Here is a 20,435-nt window from a genome sequence, read left to right on the forward strand (position 1 = left end):
GACCCGATGGGCTCTGGAGGTCCCTTCCAACCCCTGCAGTTCTGTGAGTCTGTGAAAATGTATTTCCCACATGGTGTTGTGTTGCTTTATTTCAGGCCATTCTGCCATAAGGTCACCCCCACATCCAATATATTTTATTAGTTTGCACACACGCCCCACGCCCCATGCCAGCAGTGAGAAGATGTGTGGCAGCACAAGACCCTCCCTGACACCTCAGAGCCCCTCTCTCCAAATTTAAAAAAATAAAATCCAAAGTTGTCCCACAGTAAGAAACATCCCCAAAACCAGCTGTACAGAGCCCGCTCATCCCAACAGCCTCAGAAGATTCCACAGGCCTCAGAAGCTTCTACACACGCACCTCAAACATACCACCCCAGAAAATAAGCTTGGAAGAGTTACTTTGGTGCAACTCCACACTGATCCAGGCAACTAAAGGTCAGAAAGTTGGTATCTCCTCACTATGCCATCTCTGCAGCACGTGTAAATTTGCTTCTCCCAAGCAGCTACCTGCAAAAGAGGGAGGGGAAAGTGGGATTTAAGGAGAGTTGCTGCTCAAGTGACAGCTAACAGCCTGTTTCTGGCATTGATTCCCTCAAACAGAGGTTCTTCTGTTAAATGCAAAAAGGGGCTGAGACACCAAGGACTTGTGTGGGTCAGATCTCAGCCTCCACAGCAGTGGTACTTAGAAGGGGGAAAACCGGCTGGCAGAGCTGGAGTGGGTTGGGGAGACCTTCTCAGCACCTACAGCTACCTGACAGGAGGCTGCAGAGAGGTGGGCGATGGTCTCTTCAGCCAGGGGACAAGGGGAAATGGGCTCAAGCTGCACCAGGGCAGGGTCAGCTCAGATGGGAGGGAAATGTTCTTCCCTGGCAGAGTTGTGGGGCTGTGGAACAGGCTGCCCAGGGAGGGCAGAGAGTCCCCACCCCTGGCTGTGTTTAACAGATGGGGAGATGAGGGACTGAGAGATCTGGGTCAGCACAGGACAGGACTCCCTGAGCTTAAAGGACTTTTCCAACCTGGTGATTCTGTGGGTTAAAACCAAAAGCACATTTCCACTGGCACCACCAAGCTGAGAGCTGAGGGAACCCATGTCACACTCCCAAGGGCAGCGGAGTGTCTGGAAACACAGGAGCCAGAGGCCTGCTTTTGGGTCCCGAGTCACCAGGGGGCAAGAGAAGAGGCAGCAGTGCCCAGCCAGCTGTTGCTTCTACCCCCAAGGATCCTCCAAGCAATTAATTCACAGTTCAGTTAATTCTGCCAGAGCTGCTACAACACCCAAGCTACTCTGCTGCTTTGGTATCGCTCCTGCATGATGCAGATAAAAGGCCAGAGGGTTTGTTTATGCCAAATATTTAGATTATTTGGGGGAGGGGGGGAAACCAGCTTAAAAGGCAACTGTGTGAAGGAACCTGAGGTGCAGGCTGCCAAGTCCTGAGATAAGGGCAGCTGCCTGCTACCTGGCATCAAGCTTCCCTACACCCCTTACCTGGGGTGATAAGACAGCATCCCTCACCTTGTACACAGGGTCACAGTCCGCTTCTGTGAGATCCAGGATGTAATCGAGGTCTTGCTGAATGATGAAGCAGGTTCCATCGCCTGGCCAGAGGAAGGAAAACAGGGCGATTAGTGAAGTGAGCCACGCTCTTAATTACAGACAGCTCCAGTGGGCCCAGTGAAAAGGCCTGGGCACAGAATCCTGAGGTTGGAAAAGACCTTTAAGCTCATCAAGTCCAACGCAGTCCCCTTCCTGGGCAGCCTGTTCCACAGCCCCACAACTCTGCCAGGAAAGAACTTTTCCCTCCCATCTGAGCTGACCCTGCCCTGGCGCAGCTTGAGCCCATTTCACTTTGTTCCATCTCCTGTCCCCCGGCTGAAGAGACCATCGCCCACCTCTCTGCACCCTCCTGGCAGGTCAGTGGAGGTGCTGAGAAGGTCTCCCCTCAGCCTCCTCTTCTCCAGACTCAACACCCCCAGCTCCCTCAGCCGCTCCTCAGAGGATTTGCCCTCCAGCCCCTTCCACAGCCTGGCTGCCCTTCTCTGGACTCGCTCCAGGACCTCCATGTCCTTCTTATGGTGAAGAGCCCAGAACTGGACTCAGCACTGGAGGAGCAGCCTCACCAATGCCCAGTACAGGGTCACTGATCACAGGGTACAGAGGGAAACATGCTGTGAAGATGTCAGAGAGATGAGAAAAGGCTCTAGCAGCCGAGAGGCGCCCTCAGACCCTATTCTGGAGGAACACAGGGAAGGTGAGGAACGGAACTCACGATGCCAACAGCAGCCATGTAACACAGCTACATCCCCTCACTCATTGCCAGGGACACACTGCCCACACAGACTGTGCTTATATGTAAAAGGGTAACGAAGAGCACAAAGCTCCTCAATTTGCTTCTACAATTTCTACTGGAAGAGGGGAACACTTGAGGTACCTTGGCTGGCGATAAATCCGTCTCGGTATGGGAGCAGCGAAAGCACTGGTGCTCCTGATCTATGGATCACCTGGATTGGAGCACTAGAAGGAGGAGAAGAAACAAGGAAGGTGGTTACAGGCTGTAGTCAGGAGCCCACCCCAATGCGTGAATACGAGCTCAGGGTTAGAAGATAACAGGAGGAACATCTGCAGGACGTGGGGGTGTGATCAGTGATCACCCAGGAGTGTCTGGGAACTGAGCCCAGGGAACACCACTTGTGACCGGCCACCAACTGGATTTAACTCCATTCACCACAACTCTTTGGGCCCGGGGATCCAGCTCTTTTTCTTACCCAGTGAAGCGTAAGCCCACCCAAGCCCTGAGTAGCCAGGTTCTCCAGGAGAATGCCCTAACAAACAGCATCAATGGCTTTACTGAAGTCCAGGTAGACAACATCCACACCTTTCCCTCTTGAACAGGCTGCCCAGAGAGGTGGTGGGTGCCCCGTCCCTGGGGGTGTTCAAGGCCAGGATGGTCTGGGGCCTTGGGCAACCTTGTGTAGATCCAGGCCTGGAGGTTGGTGGCCCTGCCTGTGGCAGGGGGTGGGAACTCTATGATCCTTGGGGTCCCTTCCAACCCAGACCAGTCTATGATTATATGATCCTTTTACTGAGCAGGTCGCCTTCCAGTAGGAGATCATGTTGGTTGTTCAATAACTCACAGCTCCTGGCACACACTCACTTAATATTTCTCACATCCAGCTGATAGATGTTCCCATCCTGAGTCCCTGCTAGGATGTAGGTACTAGAGAGGAACGTGCAGCAGTTGAACGCATCGGATCCGATGAAGAGGAACACCTGAGGACACAGGAACAAATGCAAGGGTCAGACACTGACAGATGAGGCCACGGGACACCCAGAAGTTCCAGGAGCCACAGCACAAACTGGCAAACCCAGAGCCAGGTGAGTAACCCCTCAGCCCTGCTCCAAGATGGGCAGGAGAACAGGTCTCCAGGATCAGTCTCGCCAAGTCAGCAGACACGGCGCAGTCAGGAAATGCTCCTGGATCCTGGGGTTGGACTCAATGATCCTGTGTCCCTGGACTGGGCACTGGTGAGGCTGCACCTCGACTGTTGGGTCCAGTTCTGGGCTCCTCACCGTAAGAAGGACGTCGAGGTCCTGGAATGTGTCCAGAGAAGGGCAACCAGGCTGGGGAAGGGGCTGGAGGGCAAATCACAGGATCACAGAATGGTCTGGGTTGGAAGGGACCCCAAGTTCCCACCCCCTTGCCACAGGCAAATTCAGGGTTCAACTCCCAGGACCAAAAATTCATTTAATATAAAACCCTCTCATCAAGGACGTATCAGATATTAAACTGATAAGAAGAGACACTACACTCTTAGCCAAAAGGCCGAGATTTGATCCTGCGTGGAGTGGCTGAGGGAGCTGGGGGTGTTCAGCTTGGAGGAGGCTGAGGGGAGACCTCCTCACGTCATGATCCGTCGTGTCACCGTGTTGAACTCCATCCCACTGGCCTCTCCCCATCGATCCAAGCTGCCCAGGTCCCTCTGGAGGGCATTCCGATCCTCTGCCAGATCCACACTTCCCCCTAACTTGGTGTCATCTGCAAACTTACTGAAGGAGCACACAATTCCCTCCTCCAAATCATCAATGAAGATATTAAAGAGGGTGGGTTGGAGGACCAACCCCTGAGGAACACCACTTGTGACTCCATTCACCACCATCTTCCCTCTCCAAAAGGAGAGCAATGGACTGCTGACCACCTGAGGTTCCCTTCACACCGTGGTTAAAACACCAGGCAGAACCAAGAGCAGCTTTCCACTCTGGATGCAGGAGGCAGCCTGTGGTTCCTGCACTCACAATGACATCTACTGGCCAGTGTTTAAAGAGCCTTTCATTTAACCCAGTACCTGGGTTAAATTCCAGAGCCAATTCTTAATCCTTAACCTCCCCGCTCTCAAATAAATCTGGCACAGTAGGAAGTACTTTGTGGTACTGGGGTTTCGTTTAGAGCGTATCTGGGGAGCACACAAGCCCAAAGGCAGGTGGATCAGCTCCCCACCACCACCTGGCCTGGCTCTGTCCCGTTGTGTGGCCTGGGGGGGACCTCACCAGGGGAAAGGAACAGGATTAACACTAACCACCTCACTGATCTGGGTTGTTTTGAACCTGGTTTCATTCCTCTGCCCAGTGCTCTGCACAGCCACACAACCCACAGCTTCCAACCCAAGGAAACAGAAGCCAAAGGCCTGATGCCTCTGAGCGGATTTTCTAGCACCTTCCCCAGGGAAACACCTCTGAGAGTCCCCTTACCGGCTGCCTGCTCTGCAGTCCCACTGCTTGAAGCTTCTTATCTTCTCGAGCCAGCAGCAGGACTTTCCCTTCTGTCCCAACCTCACGGTCACCTGACAAAGACATCAGTTCACTCCAGCGGGGGACGGAATGAGCCTTGGTGATACCCAAACCCGACAGCTGAACCCGTAATGGTGTTAACTCTGTACCCTGAGTCTCACAGTTTTGGGTGGCTGGGTTCTCATGGAGAAGGGGGGCTGCAAAAAAGCAGCCAGAAGCTCTCTGCAGGCCCCACAGAGCAAACACCAGATGGCTCAAGGCCGGAGTCGTTGCTGACCAAGGCTGAGCCCATCAGCGATGGTCACAGCACCTCTGGGAACCACAGTGAGGAGAAACAAACCCTCAAGCAGCTGCTTTGTGCCCCCAGAGAAGGGAGTGAAGATGTGAGGAGCTGTGCAGCTACCAAGGGCAGGGAAGGGTGGAGGAGGCACCCCAGGTGCCGGAGAGAAAGATGCCCCTGCAGCCCCTGGAGAAACCCATGGTGGATTGGGTGTCCCCCCACAGCCCATGGATGATGACAGGGAGCAGAGATCCCATCTACAGCCCATGGACGATCCCGTGCTGGAGCAGGTGGGAACACCTGAAGGGCGCTGTGACCCCGTAGGAATCCCAGGTGTGAGCAAGCTCCTGGCAGTGAAACCTGGAGCCTGTGGACAGACAGACCCACACCGAAGCAGGTCTGCTGGGCGGGGGGGAGGGAAGCTTGTGACCCTGTAGGGGACCAGGCTGGAGGAGTCTGGGCCTGAAGGTCGGCTCCCCATGGAAGGACCCACGCTGAGGCACTTGGTGAGGAGCTCAAGCCCCACAGGAAAGGATTCATGTTGGGAGAAGTTCCTGGAGGACTGTCTGCTGTGGGTGGGACCCCACAGTGCAGCAGGGGGAGGGGGTGAGGAATGCCCCCATCCCTCCCTCCCCAGCTAAGAAGGAAGGAAAACAGCTCGTGAGAAACTGACCCAAATCCCCATTCCCCCAGTCCCTGACCCTCCCCGTGCCACAATCTGGGGAAGAAGGGAGCGAAATCCTGGCTAAAGCTCAGTCTGCTGACAAGGGAGGGGTGGGGGGAGGTGCTTTAAGATCTGGCCACACTTCTCATCACCCGACTCTGGTGTCACTGGGGGTGCAGGGCAGTGCCATCAACCAGAGTCTCTCTCCTTTATTCCCTGTTGAGTCTGTTCTGCCCGTGACGCTGATTGTGGAATGATCTCTCCCTGCCCTTATCTCCACTCCTGAGCCCCTCAATATCTATTTTCCCCCTGTCCAGCTGAGAAGGGCACTGACAGAGCAGCTTTGGTGGGTGTCTGGCCTCCAGCCAGAGCCACACCACCACAAGGAAAGAGCCATGTGTCTCCAGTTCACTCCACATAAAGCTTTTCCTTTATAATACTCAAATTCCCTGGCTGTGTAACAGTAACTGAGACACCCCAGGAGCAATTAGAGAGACTCAATCGGTCTTAACCTGCTTGATAACGCTCAACTCCTCCACAGGACCAGAGTGCTCTGGTCTGGTCACCCAGGGTCCCTTCCCCAGATAGGAGGGGCACAGAAGCAAGCCCCACACTCAGCATTATTGGTGACAAACCTAAGCAGTTTGGGCTAGGAGAAGAAATACGAATTTTTAAGAGCAAGATCCTTACTAGGAGCTTTTTCAGGTGAGCCCAGGTTGAGGGAGCTGTCAGCAGCACCCACAGCGATGCCGTTGACAGGAGAGCCACAGTCAGCGATGACACCCAGGCAGGAGGATTTCCCGCAGTCCCAGAGAAGCACGGTGCCATCCCTAGAGCAGGAGAGGACATTTCTTCCCCGATCCACAATGGCAGTGTCCAAAATACCTGTGTCAAGGCAAAGGCCACAGTCAGACAGACAGCATGGAAGACAGACAGACGCCGCAGCTCATTGCCCAAGGTGAACTCCGCTACAAGCCCCAAAGTGCTGATCCCAGACTGCCACCGGTCACACGCAGCCAAACTGGCTGAGCTGGAACAAGTCTGGAACGAGGTGTACGGGGAAGGCAACAGCTCCCAGCAAAGCAAAGCATATGGAGCAGGAGCCATCACCTGGCACAAAGGCAGATTATCACCAGTATCGTGGAAGAACTTTTCATGGTCAGGGTGCCGGAGCCCTGGGACAGGCTGCTCGGGGGGTGTGGAGTCTCCTTCTCTGGAGATATTCCAGCCCCGGCTGGACACCGACCTGTGTGACCTGTCCTAGGGAGCTGCTTTGGCAGGGGGGTTGGACCCAATGGGCTCTGGAGGTGCCTTCCAACCCCTATGCTTCTGTGACTTCATGAATCACCAGTAAAATAATTGGCAACACCTTGCCTCAGACTGAGCTGATACCACAGCTGAGTTTCCAGCTCCAAAATCAGCCTCTAACTTGGACAGAAGTCCAAGCCCAGCCCAACTCTGGATCATGCTAAGGCTTGTGTGGGGCAAGAAGCATCCACATCATCCAGCTACAGCAACATCAGAAGCACAGTTCATTCCAGTTGCTAACATCCCCAAAAGAGTTAACCATGGGGATGTTGAGTCTGGATCTGAAAAATGATGGTTAGAGGATTTAATTGATGCTTTGCAAATCATCTGAGGAGCAGCTGAGGGAGCTGGGGGTGTTGAGCCTGGGGAACAGGAGGCTGAGGGGAGACCTTCTCAGCACCTCCACTGACCTGCCAGGAGGGTGCAGAGAGGTGGGTGATGGTCTCTTCAGCCAGGGGACAGGAGATGGGACAAAGAGAAATTGGCTCAAGCTGCACCAGGGCAGGGTCAGCTCAGATGGGAGGGAAAAGTTCTTCCCTGGCAGAGTTGTGGGGCTGTGGAACAGGCTGCCCAGGGAGGGGGCTGAGTCCCCACCCCTGGGGGTGTTTTAAAAAAAGGGTAGATGAGGTACTTAGGGTTATGGTTGTGCTTAGGATGGGAATGGTTGGACTTGATGATCTTAAGGTCTTTTCCAGCCTTGTGATTCTATCAAGCTCCCAGAACTCAAATAGAAATATCTGTAGTGACTGCACTAGATGAAACTCTTCCTGTCATCGCCCTGTAGAGAGTGGCCTTCAGCCTCACCCTAGAGCTGTTTATCCCAGAATCTCCTGACTTGGAAGGGACCCATATGGATCACCGAGTCCAACTCCTGGCTCCACACAGCTCCAGCCAGGTTTATCCTCAGAACCGGCACATCTTTTAAACGCATTTCAGATTTCTGAGGGGGCAGAAGCCAAAGCCCACAGCCCTGGCCACGTGCCACTCAAAATCTACCTCTGGCTGGGCTTCTGTAGCCAAGTCCCAGCTTTTATTGACCCTTGGTTAGCCCTGCAGCCAGGGCATCTTCACATGGTGACATCCTGAGACTTGGAGGAGTCAAAGTATTTCCCCAAAACCCAAAGGAGAAAAAGGAAAAAGGGGTTGTCTTATCTTGCCTTACAAGGGAGGCTTCTCCCCTCCTGGGCAGCCTGTTCCAGTAGGCTGGTGACTGACCGTTACCCCTCAGGCACAAAACAGTTATACACATGGCAGATGAAGCAGTATTTAAAGCCTGAGCACTCTGTACCTCCTTTGTGACCTTTAAATGTTACTACGCAGCTGGCATCTTCTGCTGACCAGATCTTTAGCTGGGCATCCATTCCTCCACTCAGAACCACCAGGCCCGATGGAAAAAACCTGCAACAATTCACATCATACACATGGCCTTCCAACAGTCTCTGGAAAACAAAGAACTACGTGCTAGTTCCATTGTTATCACCCTTACACAGAGCGACTCTTGAGCTGTGACACTGGAGAAGAGGGGATTGTCCCTCTCTGCTCTGCCCTCGGGAGGCCCCAGCTGGAGTCCTGTGTCCAGAGCTGGGGCCCCAACACAAGAAAGATGTGGGACTGTTGGAGAGGGGTCAGAGGAGGCCACAAAGATGATTAGAGGGCTGGAGCACCTCCCCTACGGAGAAAGGCTTAAGGAGCTGGGGGCACCTCACTGCAGCCTTCCCTTCCCTAAAGGGAGCAGATAAACAGGAGGGGAAATGGCTTATTAAAAGGGTAATTAATGGCAGGACAAGTGGGATGGATTAAAGCTAACAGAGGGGAGGTTTAAATTAGATATTAGGGGGAAGTTCTTTCCAGAAAGAGTGGTGAGGGGCTGGAACGGGCTGCCCAGAGAGGGGGTGGGTGCCCTGTACCTGGGGGTGTTCAAGGCCAGGTTGGATGGGGCCCTGGGCACCCTTGTGTAGCTCCAGGCCTGGAGGTTGGTGGCCCTGCCTGTGGCAGGGCGGTTGGAACTCTGTGATCCTTGGGGTCCCTTCCAACCCAGATCAGTCTGGGATTCTAAAACTTGGTGTTCACACGTGGGCAGTGGATTAAGCTCAAATCCTCTGGGTCTGGGTTCTTGCAAGGGAACTCATCTCAATTTGAGGCAGGCACAGAGCTGGCAGGTCCACTTTGTGCCTCCCTCCACTGCTGGAGTCGCTAATTACACAGCAAAGGATGCTACATTTGGTTCTAAGAACGGGTGAAATGTCTTTATCCATTGCTAAACAAGCAGCTGACAGGTCAAGCTGCACAAGAACCACAGTAACCGGTGTTTCTAGCCACGACCCAGTTAATTCATCACAGGCAGGAGTCTTTTTCCTCACCTCTTCTCTACTGCAGAAGCCAATTCAGGGCTTGCAGCACACAGGTTAGGAGCTGTCATTCCTAACCACCCTTTCTCGTTTTCAACCTGGGATTTCCCTCTGGATTGCCAGCCATCATTTCCCTTGGGAGCAGTCAGGCTTTCCAAGAGATTGAACTTCAAACCTCCCAGGTGGATAATTTCAATTAGCTCTGCAACCAAAAGTCAGGTTCCCACCTTCCCTAGGCCACAGTGTATGGGTAGCCTGACTGAATTCATGGTCAAAGGACTTTGTTAAGGTCACAGCCAACACACAACATCAAAGCTAGATGCTCTTACTCTTATTTCTCCATTTGCAGCCTGCCAGATTTTCATGGTCCCATCTGTGCTGGTTGACACGCCGAGCCCACCGCCGCTGGAAATGTCGAGACAGGTAACCTGCAGGAGGGTGGAAACACCAAACATTAGCTTTGTGTCACCTCCTACATAGGGTTTTCTGCTCCAGAGCCTAATTCCTTGCTGGGGGAGACCTGCTAAGTACATCCCCGGGTGCTACTGTCACCCCCAGACATACACTGCTGGGGGGATTTAAAGCACCTCGCAGAGTTTCCATCACCACGGCTTCACAGTTCCAGCCTGGTAACGCTCTTCTAACACTTAACACCCTTACACAAGGACAAGAATCATCGAATCACAGACTGGTCTGGGTTGGAAGGGACCCCAAGAAACTTCCAACTTGAAGCCATCGCCCCCTGTCCTGTCCCCACAGACACTGAGAAGAGGCTGGCCATGTCCCCCTGTGTCCCACCCTTCAGATATTGATAACCATTGATCAGATCCCCTCTCAGGCTGCTTCTCTCCAGGCTGAACAGCCCCAGCTCACTCAGCCTTTCCTCACAGGGGAGATGCTCCAGGCCTTTCATCATCTCCGTGTCCCTCCTCTGGACTCTCTCCAGGAGATCCCTGTCCCTTTTATACCAGGGAGCCCAGAACTGAACACAACACTCCAAGTGTGACCTGACCGGGGCAGAGCAGAGGGGGATGATCCCCTCCTTTGACCTGCTGGCCACGCTCCTCTTCATGCACCCCAGGATCCCATTGGCCTCCTTGGGCACACTGCTGGCTCATGGCCACCCTGTCACCCACCAGGACCTCCAAGTCCTTCTCTGAAGAGCTCCTCTCCAGCAGCTCACCCCCAGCCTGTACAATTCTTTCCCAAGTGCAAGACTCTCCACTTGCTTTTATCAAACCTCACCTGGTTTCTCCCTGCCCAGCTCTCCAGCTTTCCCAATCACAAGCAACTTCCCCAAGTTTCTCTGATCCTATAACATTTAATGACCCAGTTCAAATATGAAGTCACACTGCTGGTCAACCCTCAGACCAAGCATGCAACACGCCTGAGACACGCTGCGAAAGCTCGGGGTCAGTCCCATGTGTTTCCCCCCCACCTCATTTCACAAGGTTACTTACACTTTTCTGATGAATCCTGGAAAAAGTTGTGTAAGGAGCCAGAAACTTTGTGGATGCATTTTCATGTGGACAAGAAATGAGAATGCTTTTCTAGAGGAGGGAAGAAAAGGGAAGAAGAAGAGTTAGAAGGGCCGTCAGGCTGTCGAGGTGGAACTGTGGTTTGGACCTGGCTGTGGTCTCTCAAGAGCCTGAGGAGGGATGAAGCAGAGTGTTGGGCTTGCTTCGTTCTACTGCTGCAAGACACAAAGCCTGGGGTGGGAAGTGATGGCCATTATGGCCACAGGAGTTGGCTGGGCCTGTGTAGAGCCAGGAGTTGAACTCTATGATCCATGTGGGTCCCTTCTAAGTCAGGAGATGCTAAGATTATGGGACACACGACCCCAGCATGATCACAAAATCCCAGGGGTTGGAAGGAACCTCAGGAGATCATCAGGTCCAACCCCCTGCCAAAGCAGCTCCCTAGGACAGGGCGCACAGGTCGGCATCCAGACAGGGCTGGAATATCTCCAGGGAAGGAGACTCCACACCCCCCTGGGCAGCCTGTCCCAGGGCTCCCTCACCCTCACCAGGAAAAGTTCTTCCATGAGAAGATACTGGTGATCTCCTGCTCCATATACTTTGTTTTGCTGGGAGCTGTTGCCTTCCCTGTACACCTCGTTCCAGACCTGTTCCACCTCACCAGTTTGGCTGTGTGTGACCAGTGGCAGTCTGGGAACAGCAGCTTGGGGCTTGTAGTTGAGTTCACCTTGGGAACTCAAGATGGGTCTTGAATACCTCCAGAGAGGGAGACTCATGAGCGGATGCTACGGACCAGCTCCAGGACCCAGCACAGGCGAGGTGCCAAGGACAGCTGGATAATCCATGCAGGGAACTGGGAAACAGTTTTAGGCTCTTATTTTGGCTGGTATAACAGTACCACCCCTTCACACACAGAAGGCAGTTACCGATCCCCCAGCCCACCCCAGCACCTCGGTGACTTCCCCAACCACGAAGCCCTCGGAAGCAGCGATGTCAGGGACGCCCTCATTGCTGAGCCCACGGCGGGTCAAGCTGCCGTACAGGGTGGGCTTCCCTGTGGGGAGAACAGCCATCAGCTCAGCCACCTCTCAACCCCACCCGCTCCCCAGCTTATCTTCCCCTCAGCCCGCCCCAAACCACAGGGCACCCCTCCCAACCACCCTCAGCCCTCCCTGAGACACAGGAAACACTCCCAACCGCCCTCACTCCTTACACAGCCCCCCAACTGCCCTCACCTCTCCTAACCCACAGCAACCCTCCACCCCCTTAAGCCCCAGACTTGAGGTATTTAAAAGGGGTGTAGATGAAGAGCTTAAGGACATGATCTAGAGGTGGACCAGGCCCTGATTGGACTCGGTGAACTCAAGGGTCTCTTCTAACCCAGGGGATTCTAGGATCCTGTAAATGCTATTAGTTTCAACCTCAGGTTTAGCACTGTAAAAGTGAGTAAGATCTTGATTAACCTGACAAACACAAGGAAAAGTTATGGATTCAGCTGGACCTGAAAGGAATTTTGCTGCAATTCTTTACACCAACCCAGCCTGGAGCATTTTCATATAATTTAGCCCTTAGAGACAGATTTTAGAACAAAACATGAGCACAGAGTTGAAAACTATTCACTTGCCCTGTTTATACTAGATAAAAACCTAATTAATTTCTTAAGTACTGCATCCAGCTCTGGAGTCCACAACGTAAGCAGCACATGGGACTGGAGGAACAAGCCCAGAGGAGGCCACGGAAATGATCAGAGGGCTGAAGCACCTCTGCTGTGAAGCCAGGCTGGGAGAGGTGGTCTGGGTCAGCCTGGGGAAGAGAAGGCTCTGGGGAGATCTTACAGCACCTTCCAGTCCCTGAAGGGGCTACAGGAAAGCTGGGAAGGGACTTTTCAGAAGGGCAGGGAGACACAGAACGAGGGGGGATGGGTTTAAACCGGAAGGGGGGAGATTTAGATTGGATAATGGGAAGAAATTCTTCCCTCTGAGGGTGGTGAGGCCCTGGCACAGGGTGCCCAGGGAAGTGGTGGCTGCCCCCTCCCTGGAGGTGTCCAAGGCTGGGTTGGATGGGGCCTTGAGCAGCTGGGGCTGGTGAGAGGTGTCCCTGCCCATGGCAGGGGGCGGGACTCAACCATCTCTGCGGTCCCTGACAGCACTGCCCGTGCTGTGTCCCCGTGTGCCTCCTCTCGCCCCAGCCTGCCACCCCCTGAGCCCCCCCACACCGCCTCAGCACTCACCAGGGCTGCGGCAGCTCAGCCAGGCCTCACCCTCGTCCCTCCTGCGGAGAGGAAGAGCGGCTGTGAGCGGAGCCGGAGGAAAGAGAGCAGAGAAGGGAGCGGGGGGAAGGGGACCGCGAGGGCGGCGCCCACCTCAGCGCCCGGCTCCAGTCGCTCTGCACCCGGAGCGCCGCCGCCATCCCAGCGCGGCCGACGCCGCCTCTGCCGCCTGCGGCCTGCCCGCCGCCCCCCACCAAGCGCAAAGGGAAAGACGCCGCCAGTGAGCGGGCGCTTCCGCGGCCGCGCCCCGCCCCGTCACCGGGCTTAAAGGGGCCGCGCTGCGCCGCTGGGTAGGCACGGGGAGGGGTATGGGGGGGGGAGGGGGAGGGGGAGGGGGAGGGGGAGGGGGAGGGGGAGGGGGAGGGGGAGGGGGAGGGGGAGGGGGAGGGAGAGGGAGAGGGAGAGGGAGAGGGAGAGGGAGAGGGAGAGGGAGAGGGAGAGGGAGAGGGAGAGGTATGCGGGGGCCGTGGGGGGCGGTGCTGGACCCCCGCGGGAGTGGCATAGAAAGTGCACAGCACGTGCCTGGGCGAAAGGGCGGGTGGGGGGTGAGGAGGGTGCTGAGCACCCACGGGTGGGGTGTTGGGCACCCGGAAATTTGTGTAGGGGGCACAGGGGCAGGGGAGACAGGCACACCTAGATTTGGGAGGTTGCTGGGCACCCGTGGGTGGGAGTAGGGGAGATAGGCACCCGTGGGTTTGGGAAGGTTCTGGGCCCCCATGAGTGGGCGGTAGGGTGCATGGGGTGTGAGGGGTGCTGAGCTCCTCCTGGGGTTGCATGAGGACACCCACAGGGGCAGGGTGGGAGGGTGCCCCCAAAAAAGGGGGAGGTAGCACCCCAAACCCTGCTTCCTTGCTCCAGCCTGGCTCAGCGATGGCGAGACCCGGGCACGCCAGGAACCCTCCATCGTTGGAGAAGGCTGAGGAGGAGGAGGAGGACCCAGTGGACGCCATGATCTCACGCACGGGCTGCGCCGCGCAGCACCGGGAGCTGCAGGACTGCATGGCGGCGCGGCAGGACTGGCGCCATTGCCAGCCCCAGGTCCGTGCTTTCGGCGAGTGCATGGCACGCCGGCAGCGTGACACCCAGCCCCGTGGAGCAGCACCTGGCTCACACCAAGCCCACCCTGCTTCACCACCTGGGAACTGAAATCACTGGGGACCTTTGGTGCTGGTGCTGTCACCCAGCCCACCCCCAGTGGCCCAGGTGTGGGGGGCAGCCACACACCCCTGACCCCGATTTTCTGGCAGCAGCACTGGGGAATTAAATCTGTTGGTGGCCAAAGGGCTCCTTTCTGTCTGTGCCACCAGGGGGAGGGGATGCTTCTGGGCACAGATGGGTGTTTCCGGTCCAAAATAGCCCAAACTGGGAGCGCTTGGGGTACCCAAGCTGAGGCTCGGCTCTGCAACAGCCCTACCACGGATTTCTACTCTGTGTCCTTCCCTGTGCTGTCCCAAAGCTTTTCCAGCAATGGTCACAGACTGCTCAGGGCTGCGAGGGACCTCAAAGATCATTGAGTCCCACCCCCTGCCATGGGCAGGGACACCTCTCACCAGCTCTCTACCACGTCCTCTCCCAGCCTGGATTGACAGTGAGGATTTCCCCGACCCAAGGGCAGGACCCTGCACTTGTCCTTGTGGAACTTCATGAGGTTCCCCTGGGCCCACTTCTCCAGGTCCCTCCGCATGGCATCCCGTCCTTCCAGCGTGATAACCTCATGTTCCACAGGAGAGGATTGGGGTGGGAGGGGGGAACGGGGAAGGCAGAATTTCTCTCGTGAGAAGCCGCGTGGGGGTGGGGAAGGTGCTCTTCAGGAGTGAGAGGCTGCTCTGATGCTGCCTCCATGGAACAAAGCTATGAAAAAGAAAAGAAAAAGGCATTTGGGGGAGCTGGAAAGGACAGGCTGCCCACGGCATCTCCCGGGGGGCAGAAACTTTGAGGGCATCTCCTTGGGAGCTGGGTACAGGGGCTGCCAGCCAAAAATCACAACTGGCACAGGACTCCGAGTTGAGGGTGATGCCTTGAAAAGCAGGAATCAAAACTCCCCAGCCTTGGTGGCTGTTCAGCAGGTATTGTTTATGGTGGTGCTGGGCGCACAGGGGATCACATGTGTTTTCCTGCTTCACTGAGTCCTCCCCTGCAGCCTTGTCCAGCCTTGGCTGCTCCTCTCCAAGACACCGGGGACACAGCCTGGGCTTCAGCAGACTCATCTGGCCAAGCACCTTCTTCCTATTGGTTGGAGGGAGGGATCCCCAAGTGGGATCACACTGCAGGCTCCCCTTGCAGCCCCTTGCCACAGGACCAGAGACGCCTGTAGCTCCTTGTAGCACTCTCGCTCCACGCTGCACAGAGTGTGGATGACCTCGAGGACCAGCTACTCCTTGTCCATGTCCATGGCTGGGTGTCTGCTAGGAGAAGGCTCCATGTCCGTGCTGCTCATGGCCTGTCCCAGACCTGTCCATGGCCCTGCTCTTGGTCAGTCTCCAGTGGCAGATCCAGTGGGAAGTCTTGGTGAAGGGCTGGCCCTGGCTCTGTCCCCAGTCCCTCAGGATCTTGATGGGTCTGGAGGGCTGGCAATGGCTTGAGAGCTTCCAGCTCCTCCATGGCACCGGGCCAGGGCTCGGGGAAGGAGTAGCGGGCCTTGGTGAAAGCCCATCTGAGAGAGATGTGAAGAGAGAGACAGCGGCATCCCGACCGCTGTGGAGGGAACACGGTGCTGGGGTGTGAGACTCATCTAGAGGTCAGCCTTGCTTCAGGGCCTCTGGGTCGAGCCTCGGGGCTTCAGGGCCTATCTCCACTGCAGCCCCTGAGACGCTGCTCAGCATTCGGGGGCCTGGGTGAGGGTCCCCTGTGGGTGCTGCTGGCCCCGTTCCGAGCCCACCCACATCCCCAGGCACCAGCACACCCACTGGGATACCAGCCACCTCCACCCCACTTTTTGGGGTGCCAGCGGTGCCTGAGGCCAGCTTGTGCTCGCAGGGGTCGGGCACTAAGGGGCTCGCACCCAAACCAGGGGAGGGAGGGAGGAAGGGATAGAGGGAAAGGTTGGGGGATGGATGGATGGATGGATGGATGGATGGATGGATGGATGGATGGATGGATGGACCACAGCATTAGGAACAGAAAAATATTTATTGCTCCAACATTGCAGATGGGGGGTGACCCAGGGGATTCCCAGCCACAAAGCCAGCGGCAGATCAGGAGCTGGGAAACGTGTTCTTCGCCTTGTTCTTCGCAGTGTCACCCCCAGGCCTTGTGAAGCACACGTAGAGAGGCTGGCAGCAGCTCAGGTGGTTCTGCTTACATGACATGCACACTGGTTATGCCAGTCTCTCAATTATTGCTAGTAGAATACATAGCTGATTTCAGGGATGTCTTAGCTGTTTGGTGGAAGCAGGTTGACCTCCTAAGGTTCAAGTCCTCTTAAAGTAGAATCATAGACTCATCAAATGATAGAATGGTCTGGGTTGGAAAGGACCAAGAGTGGGAAGCACTTCACCACGGATCATGAAGTTCCAACCCCCTGCCACAGGCAGGCCCACCAACCTCCAGGACTGGATCTACAAGGCCCCACCCAACCTGGCCTTGAACACTTCCAGGGATGGGGCACCCACCACCTCTCTGGGCTGCCTGTTCCAGCCCCTCACCACTTTCTCTGTAAAAAACTTCCCCCTAATATCCAACCTAACCCTTCCCTTCTTCAGCTTCACTCCATCCCCCTTGGCCTGATGGTGAGATGTGCAAGGGAGAGAAAGAGGAGGACCCAAGCTGTAACTGTCTGTTGTTGAGGAGCAAGACCTTAGAGTTAGAAATGTGATGCTCAGGAGTTACCAACGTGCAAACTGTACTGTAGAATTTACTGGGAAGGGAAGGGACCGTAGATGGCAGTCTCTGTAGATCTCTCTTTTCAGCACTCTTCAGTGCTGGTCTCAGGGTTTAGAAAAGCTGGAAAAGATAGAGAAGTGTGAAAGCATGAGGAGAGGTCTTGAGAACCTTTCCCTTAACCGAGTTTGTAGCTGGTGAAGAGGTGAGGGCCTGTGTTAGGTTTTTAAACTCCTGAGTGATCTGCAGAAGGTGAAGAGGAAAAGGTTTGCTGTTCCTTTCAGGTAGAATGTGTCATCTAATACATTTTCAGGTGACATGTCCACAAGAAATGCCTTGGGAAGTCCTAATGGCAAGAACTTGAAGGTGTAGAAAGCTCTTGTGGATTTTAAAGATTGTTAGACCATTTAGTAGATGAAAAGACACCGGAGGCTGTTAAAGGTCTCTTGGTCAGCAGGTGCCTGAGCCTGCAGGCTATCAAAGCTGGGAGAGTATCTGTCAGGCGTTGCCGTACGTGTTTGCATTTTTCTTCTCACCCATCCTCCACTGATCTCTGAGGACAGGTCACTAGGTGGGAAAATCCTGCTGGAGCAACGGTCTTACATTTGCCATGAAGGAATGAAGGTGCTTTGATTTCCACCCTTGCTTTTGTTACCCCGATTGTCGGCTCGTCCTGATGGTGATGCCTTGAGAAGCAGGAATCAAAACTCCCCAGGCTTGGGAGAGTGGGGAAATGCCAATGGTCCTAAAGAAAGGACTTGAGGTAGACACATTAGTGAAACAGTAATTTATTATACATTCTTGCAAGAGCAGGTGACCTAACGAAGTAGGCACAGCTGTGGTCAGTTTGTAGCACTTTTATACCACATCCTTATTCAAATATCATTAGGTTACCTGATACACGTATACATATTCATAACCTGTCCTGCTTTGTATTAAAATGAGTTCCAAGAAGTGATTTCCATCAACTCCTCCCCACTGCGCCTGCGCACTGCTGTTTGATGGTGGTTGTTGAGGGTCGTGGGCACGAAGTCAGATGGCTCCTCTTCCTCACCGCAAGTAACCTTCGGTCTTGCGCAGACTCAGTTACCCCTTGACTCTGATCCCAACTCCAAGTTGGGTTTCAGCAGGTTTTGTGTACCTTCAAGGACAAGGGGGAGCTTGAACTAGTTACAATGAAATGCTTTGCCTGCATTTGTGACCCATTAGAGACAAGCACGGAATTCATGAACAGATAAGGAGGAGGGGGGTACTGGAACTTGTCAAAGAAGTCATTTTATTTCCACAGAGCACATAGTCCTTGAGTGTGTAAGTTACTTAAAATATGGTATTAGGCTCAAACTTATGTCCTACTTGGTGTTTCTTCTTTATCAGTGAGGCAGAGTCGTTCAAGGGAGGCATTGTTTATAGGAGGTCACCACTGTGGCACTTCAAGCTATTCCTTAACCCTTTACAAGTGTCTTAATGCAACATTTCAGCAATGTGGAGACATAAGTCCACAGCTTTCCCACCCCATCACCCATTACTTAGCAAATTAAGCTTTAGGTGGGTCTCCAGGCCTGGTCAAAACCGGCTGGAGTCTTCTTTTTTTTGTCATGCACCATCATCATGGTGGAAATACTGGGTTCACTGGATTCACGTATGCGTGAGCTTCCTTTCTACAGCACTCTAGCCAGGCAGCAGGGACAATGTCCTTGCTATGGCTATAGTGGTGTGTTGTTCCCCTGCTATTAGACTTTCAGGTCATCACAGCCTACCCAACATGTGCGGTTTCACCTCCCGCAGCAACCAGAGAGGTGGGTGTTGCTGAGACTGAGAGGTCTCTTCAAACTCAGATAATTGGTTTAGAAAGAATCAAGGTTTTCCTGTTCTGTTATCGCTTTCCTTCTAGGCAGAGGCCCCATGCTTCTTGTCGCAGGGTTGCAGATGCCGTGGCGATGTGTGAACGATGCCGCACGATAAAATTCTATGCACTGTGAGGAGCTCTTGTTGTTTTGGTTTTGGTTTTGGTTGTGGCTGGTTTCTATTGTTGTTACAGCTGTGTACACCAATAAAGTTCAGTTTTGTTCAGTTACCAAGAGTTTCTATATATCCTAAATTCTTCTGCAGAAAATACAATAACCCTTTTCAATTTGCAAAAGCAACATTTCCCAGCGTTTTCCACAGTGATTCCTGTTATTCCTGCCTGCTGCTTCCAATAAACTGCCCCTATGGGGCCTGGTCACAGCAGAGCTTGGGGCTCCTGTGCCTCTCATGGGGGTTTAGAGGTGTTCTCCCAACCCTGGGTGTGCCCCTGGGAATGGCCAAGGGAAAGGGGATGACTGGGGAGAGGCGGGGAGGGGAGAGGCAGGGAGGTGAGGGAAGGGGAGGGAAGGGGAAGGGGAAGGGGAAGGGGAAGGGGAAGGGGAAGGGGAAGGGGAAGGGGAAGGGAAGAGGGAAGGGGAAGAGGGAAGGGGAAGGGAAAAAGGAAAAACATTGCAGCCAGAGGTGCAAGTCCCTGGCCAGACTTGCCACATGTGGGCGCAAAGAGCGACTGCCCCCCACTCCAGGTGGGAGGCACCCCCACTGCCCTTAGAAGAGACCAGTCACCTGAAGTGGGCTGTGCAGCCTTGATGCCACAGCGATGGCCACACCCAGCCCAGCCCCCTGCCTCTCTGTGTCCTTGCACAGGGTCTGCTCTGTGTCTGCTCCTGGGACACCCCAATCCTGTGTCAGACCCCCCGCCCCAGCCCTCCACTCTCCCTGTGGAGCACCCTGTCCCCTCCAGCTGCCTTGGGGAGTCCCCCAATTCTCTCCTAACTGCCCTGCCCCGCCAGCCCCAAGTGGGGTTCTAGGGGTTTCCAGGCCTCACCCACACCCCTCATCCCTTCAGGTGGGCACCCCAACCTCCATCCCTGCCTCCTGTGGGGGCCGTGGCACCTGCAGCAGACAGCCCCCACCCCTCTCTCCACCCCAAGACTGAGTTGTCACCCCCCGCCGTGTCCATGGACAGGGAGAACCAGGGAGCAGGCACCCCAAAAACCATTGCTGCCTCCTCCCCCCATGGAGGTGGTTAAGTTGAGCTCAGGGCAGGATGGGGACGGTGGCAGCTGCAGCGCCTTGGCCCTGCTCCAACATGGGGGAGGGGGGAGGGGGCGGACCCTGAGGCTTTCTACAAGGGGTTTGCCACCCTTGTCCATCCTCTTCCAAAACGCAGCTGCTGCTGGAGTGGAGGAAGATGGGACAGGACATCCTGAGCCCAGACACTCTGGAAGGTTCCTGCTGCTCAGGTCCTGGAGCCTTGTGACATTCCTCACCTATGAGCAGCTGAAATGGGGCCCAATGGCCATGGGCAGGGGGTCCCCTCCTGAGCCCAACGCCTGAGGCCATCGCCACCATCCTGGAGGCACCTCAGGGATCACATCTGCCAGAGCCCAACCGTTGTCATGGCTACAGCGAGGCTTGGAGTAAATCTTTTCTGCTACCCCCCAGTACTCCCCTTGCCAC

General features: G+C 54.9%; 1 protein-coding gene across 1 annotated transcript; it reads right to left on the reverse strand.

Moving 5' to 3' along the window:
* Window positions 1–71: 71 nt before the first annotated feature.
* Window positions 72–13,270, reverse strand: LOC311200985 (proteasomal ATPase-associated factor 1-like; the record flags this gene model as incomplete). Its single annotated transcript, XM_084275284.1, has 12 exons — window positions 72–507; window positions 1,514–1,596; window positions 2,430–2,512; window positions 3,153–3,268; window positions 4,745–4,836; window positions 6,418–6,612; window positions 8,324–8,474; window positions 9,713–9,811; window positions 10,844–10,933; window positions 11,812–11,915; window positions 13,092–13,132; window positions 13,224–13,270. The coding sequence occupies 12 exons, from the start codon at window positions 13,268–13,270 to the stop codon at window positions 430–432; spliced, it is 1,179 nt and encodes a 392-aa protein (XP_084131410.1). The 3' UTR covers window positions 72–429.
* Window positions 13,271–20,435: the final 7,165 nt, after the last annotated feature.

This window comes from Gallinula chloropus, assembly GCF_964237585.1.
Source record: "Gallinula chloropus genome assembly, chromosome: 1".
Lineage (NCBI taxonomy): Eukaryota > Metazoa > Chordata > Aves > Gruiformes > Rallidae > Gallinula > Gallinula chloropus.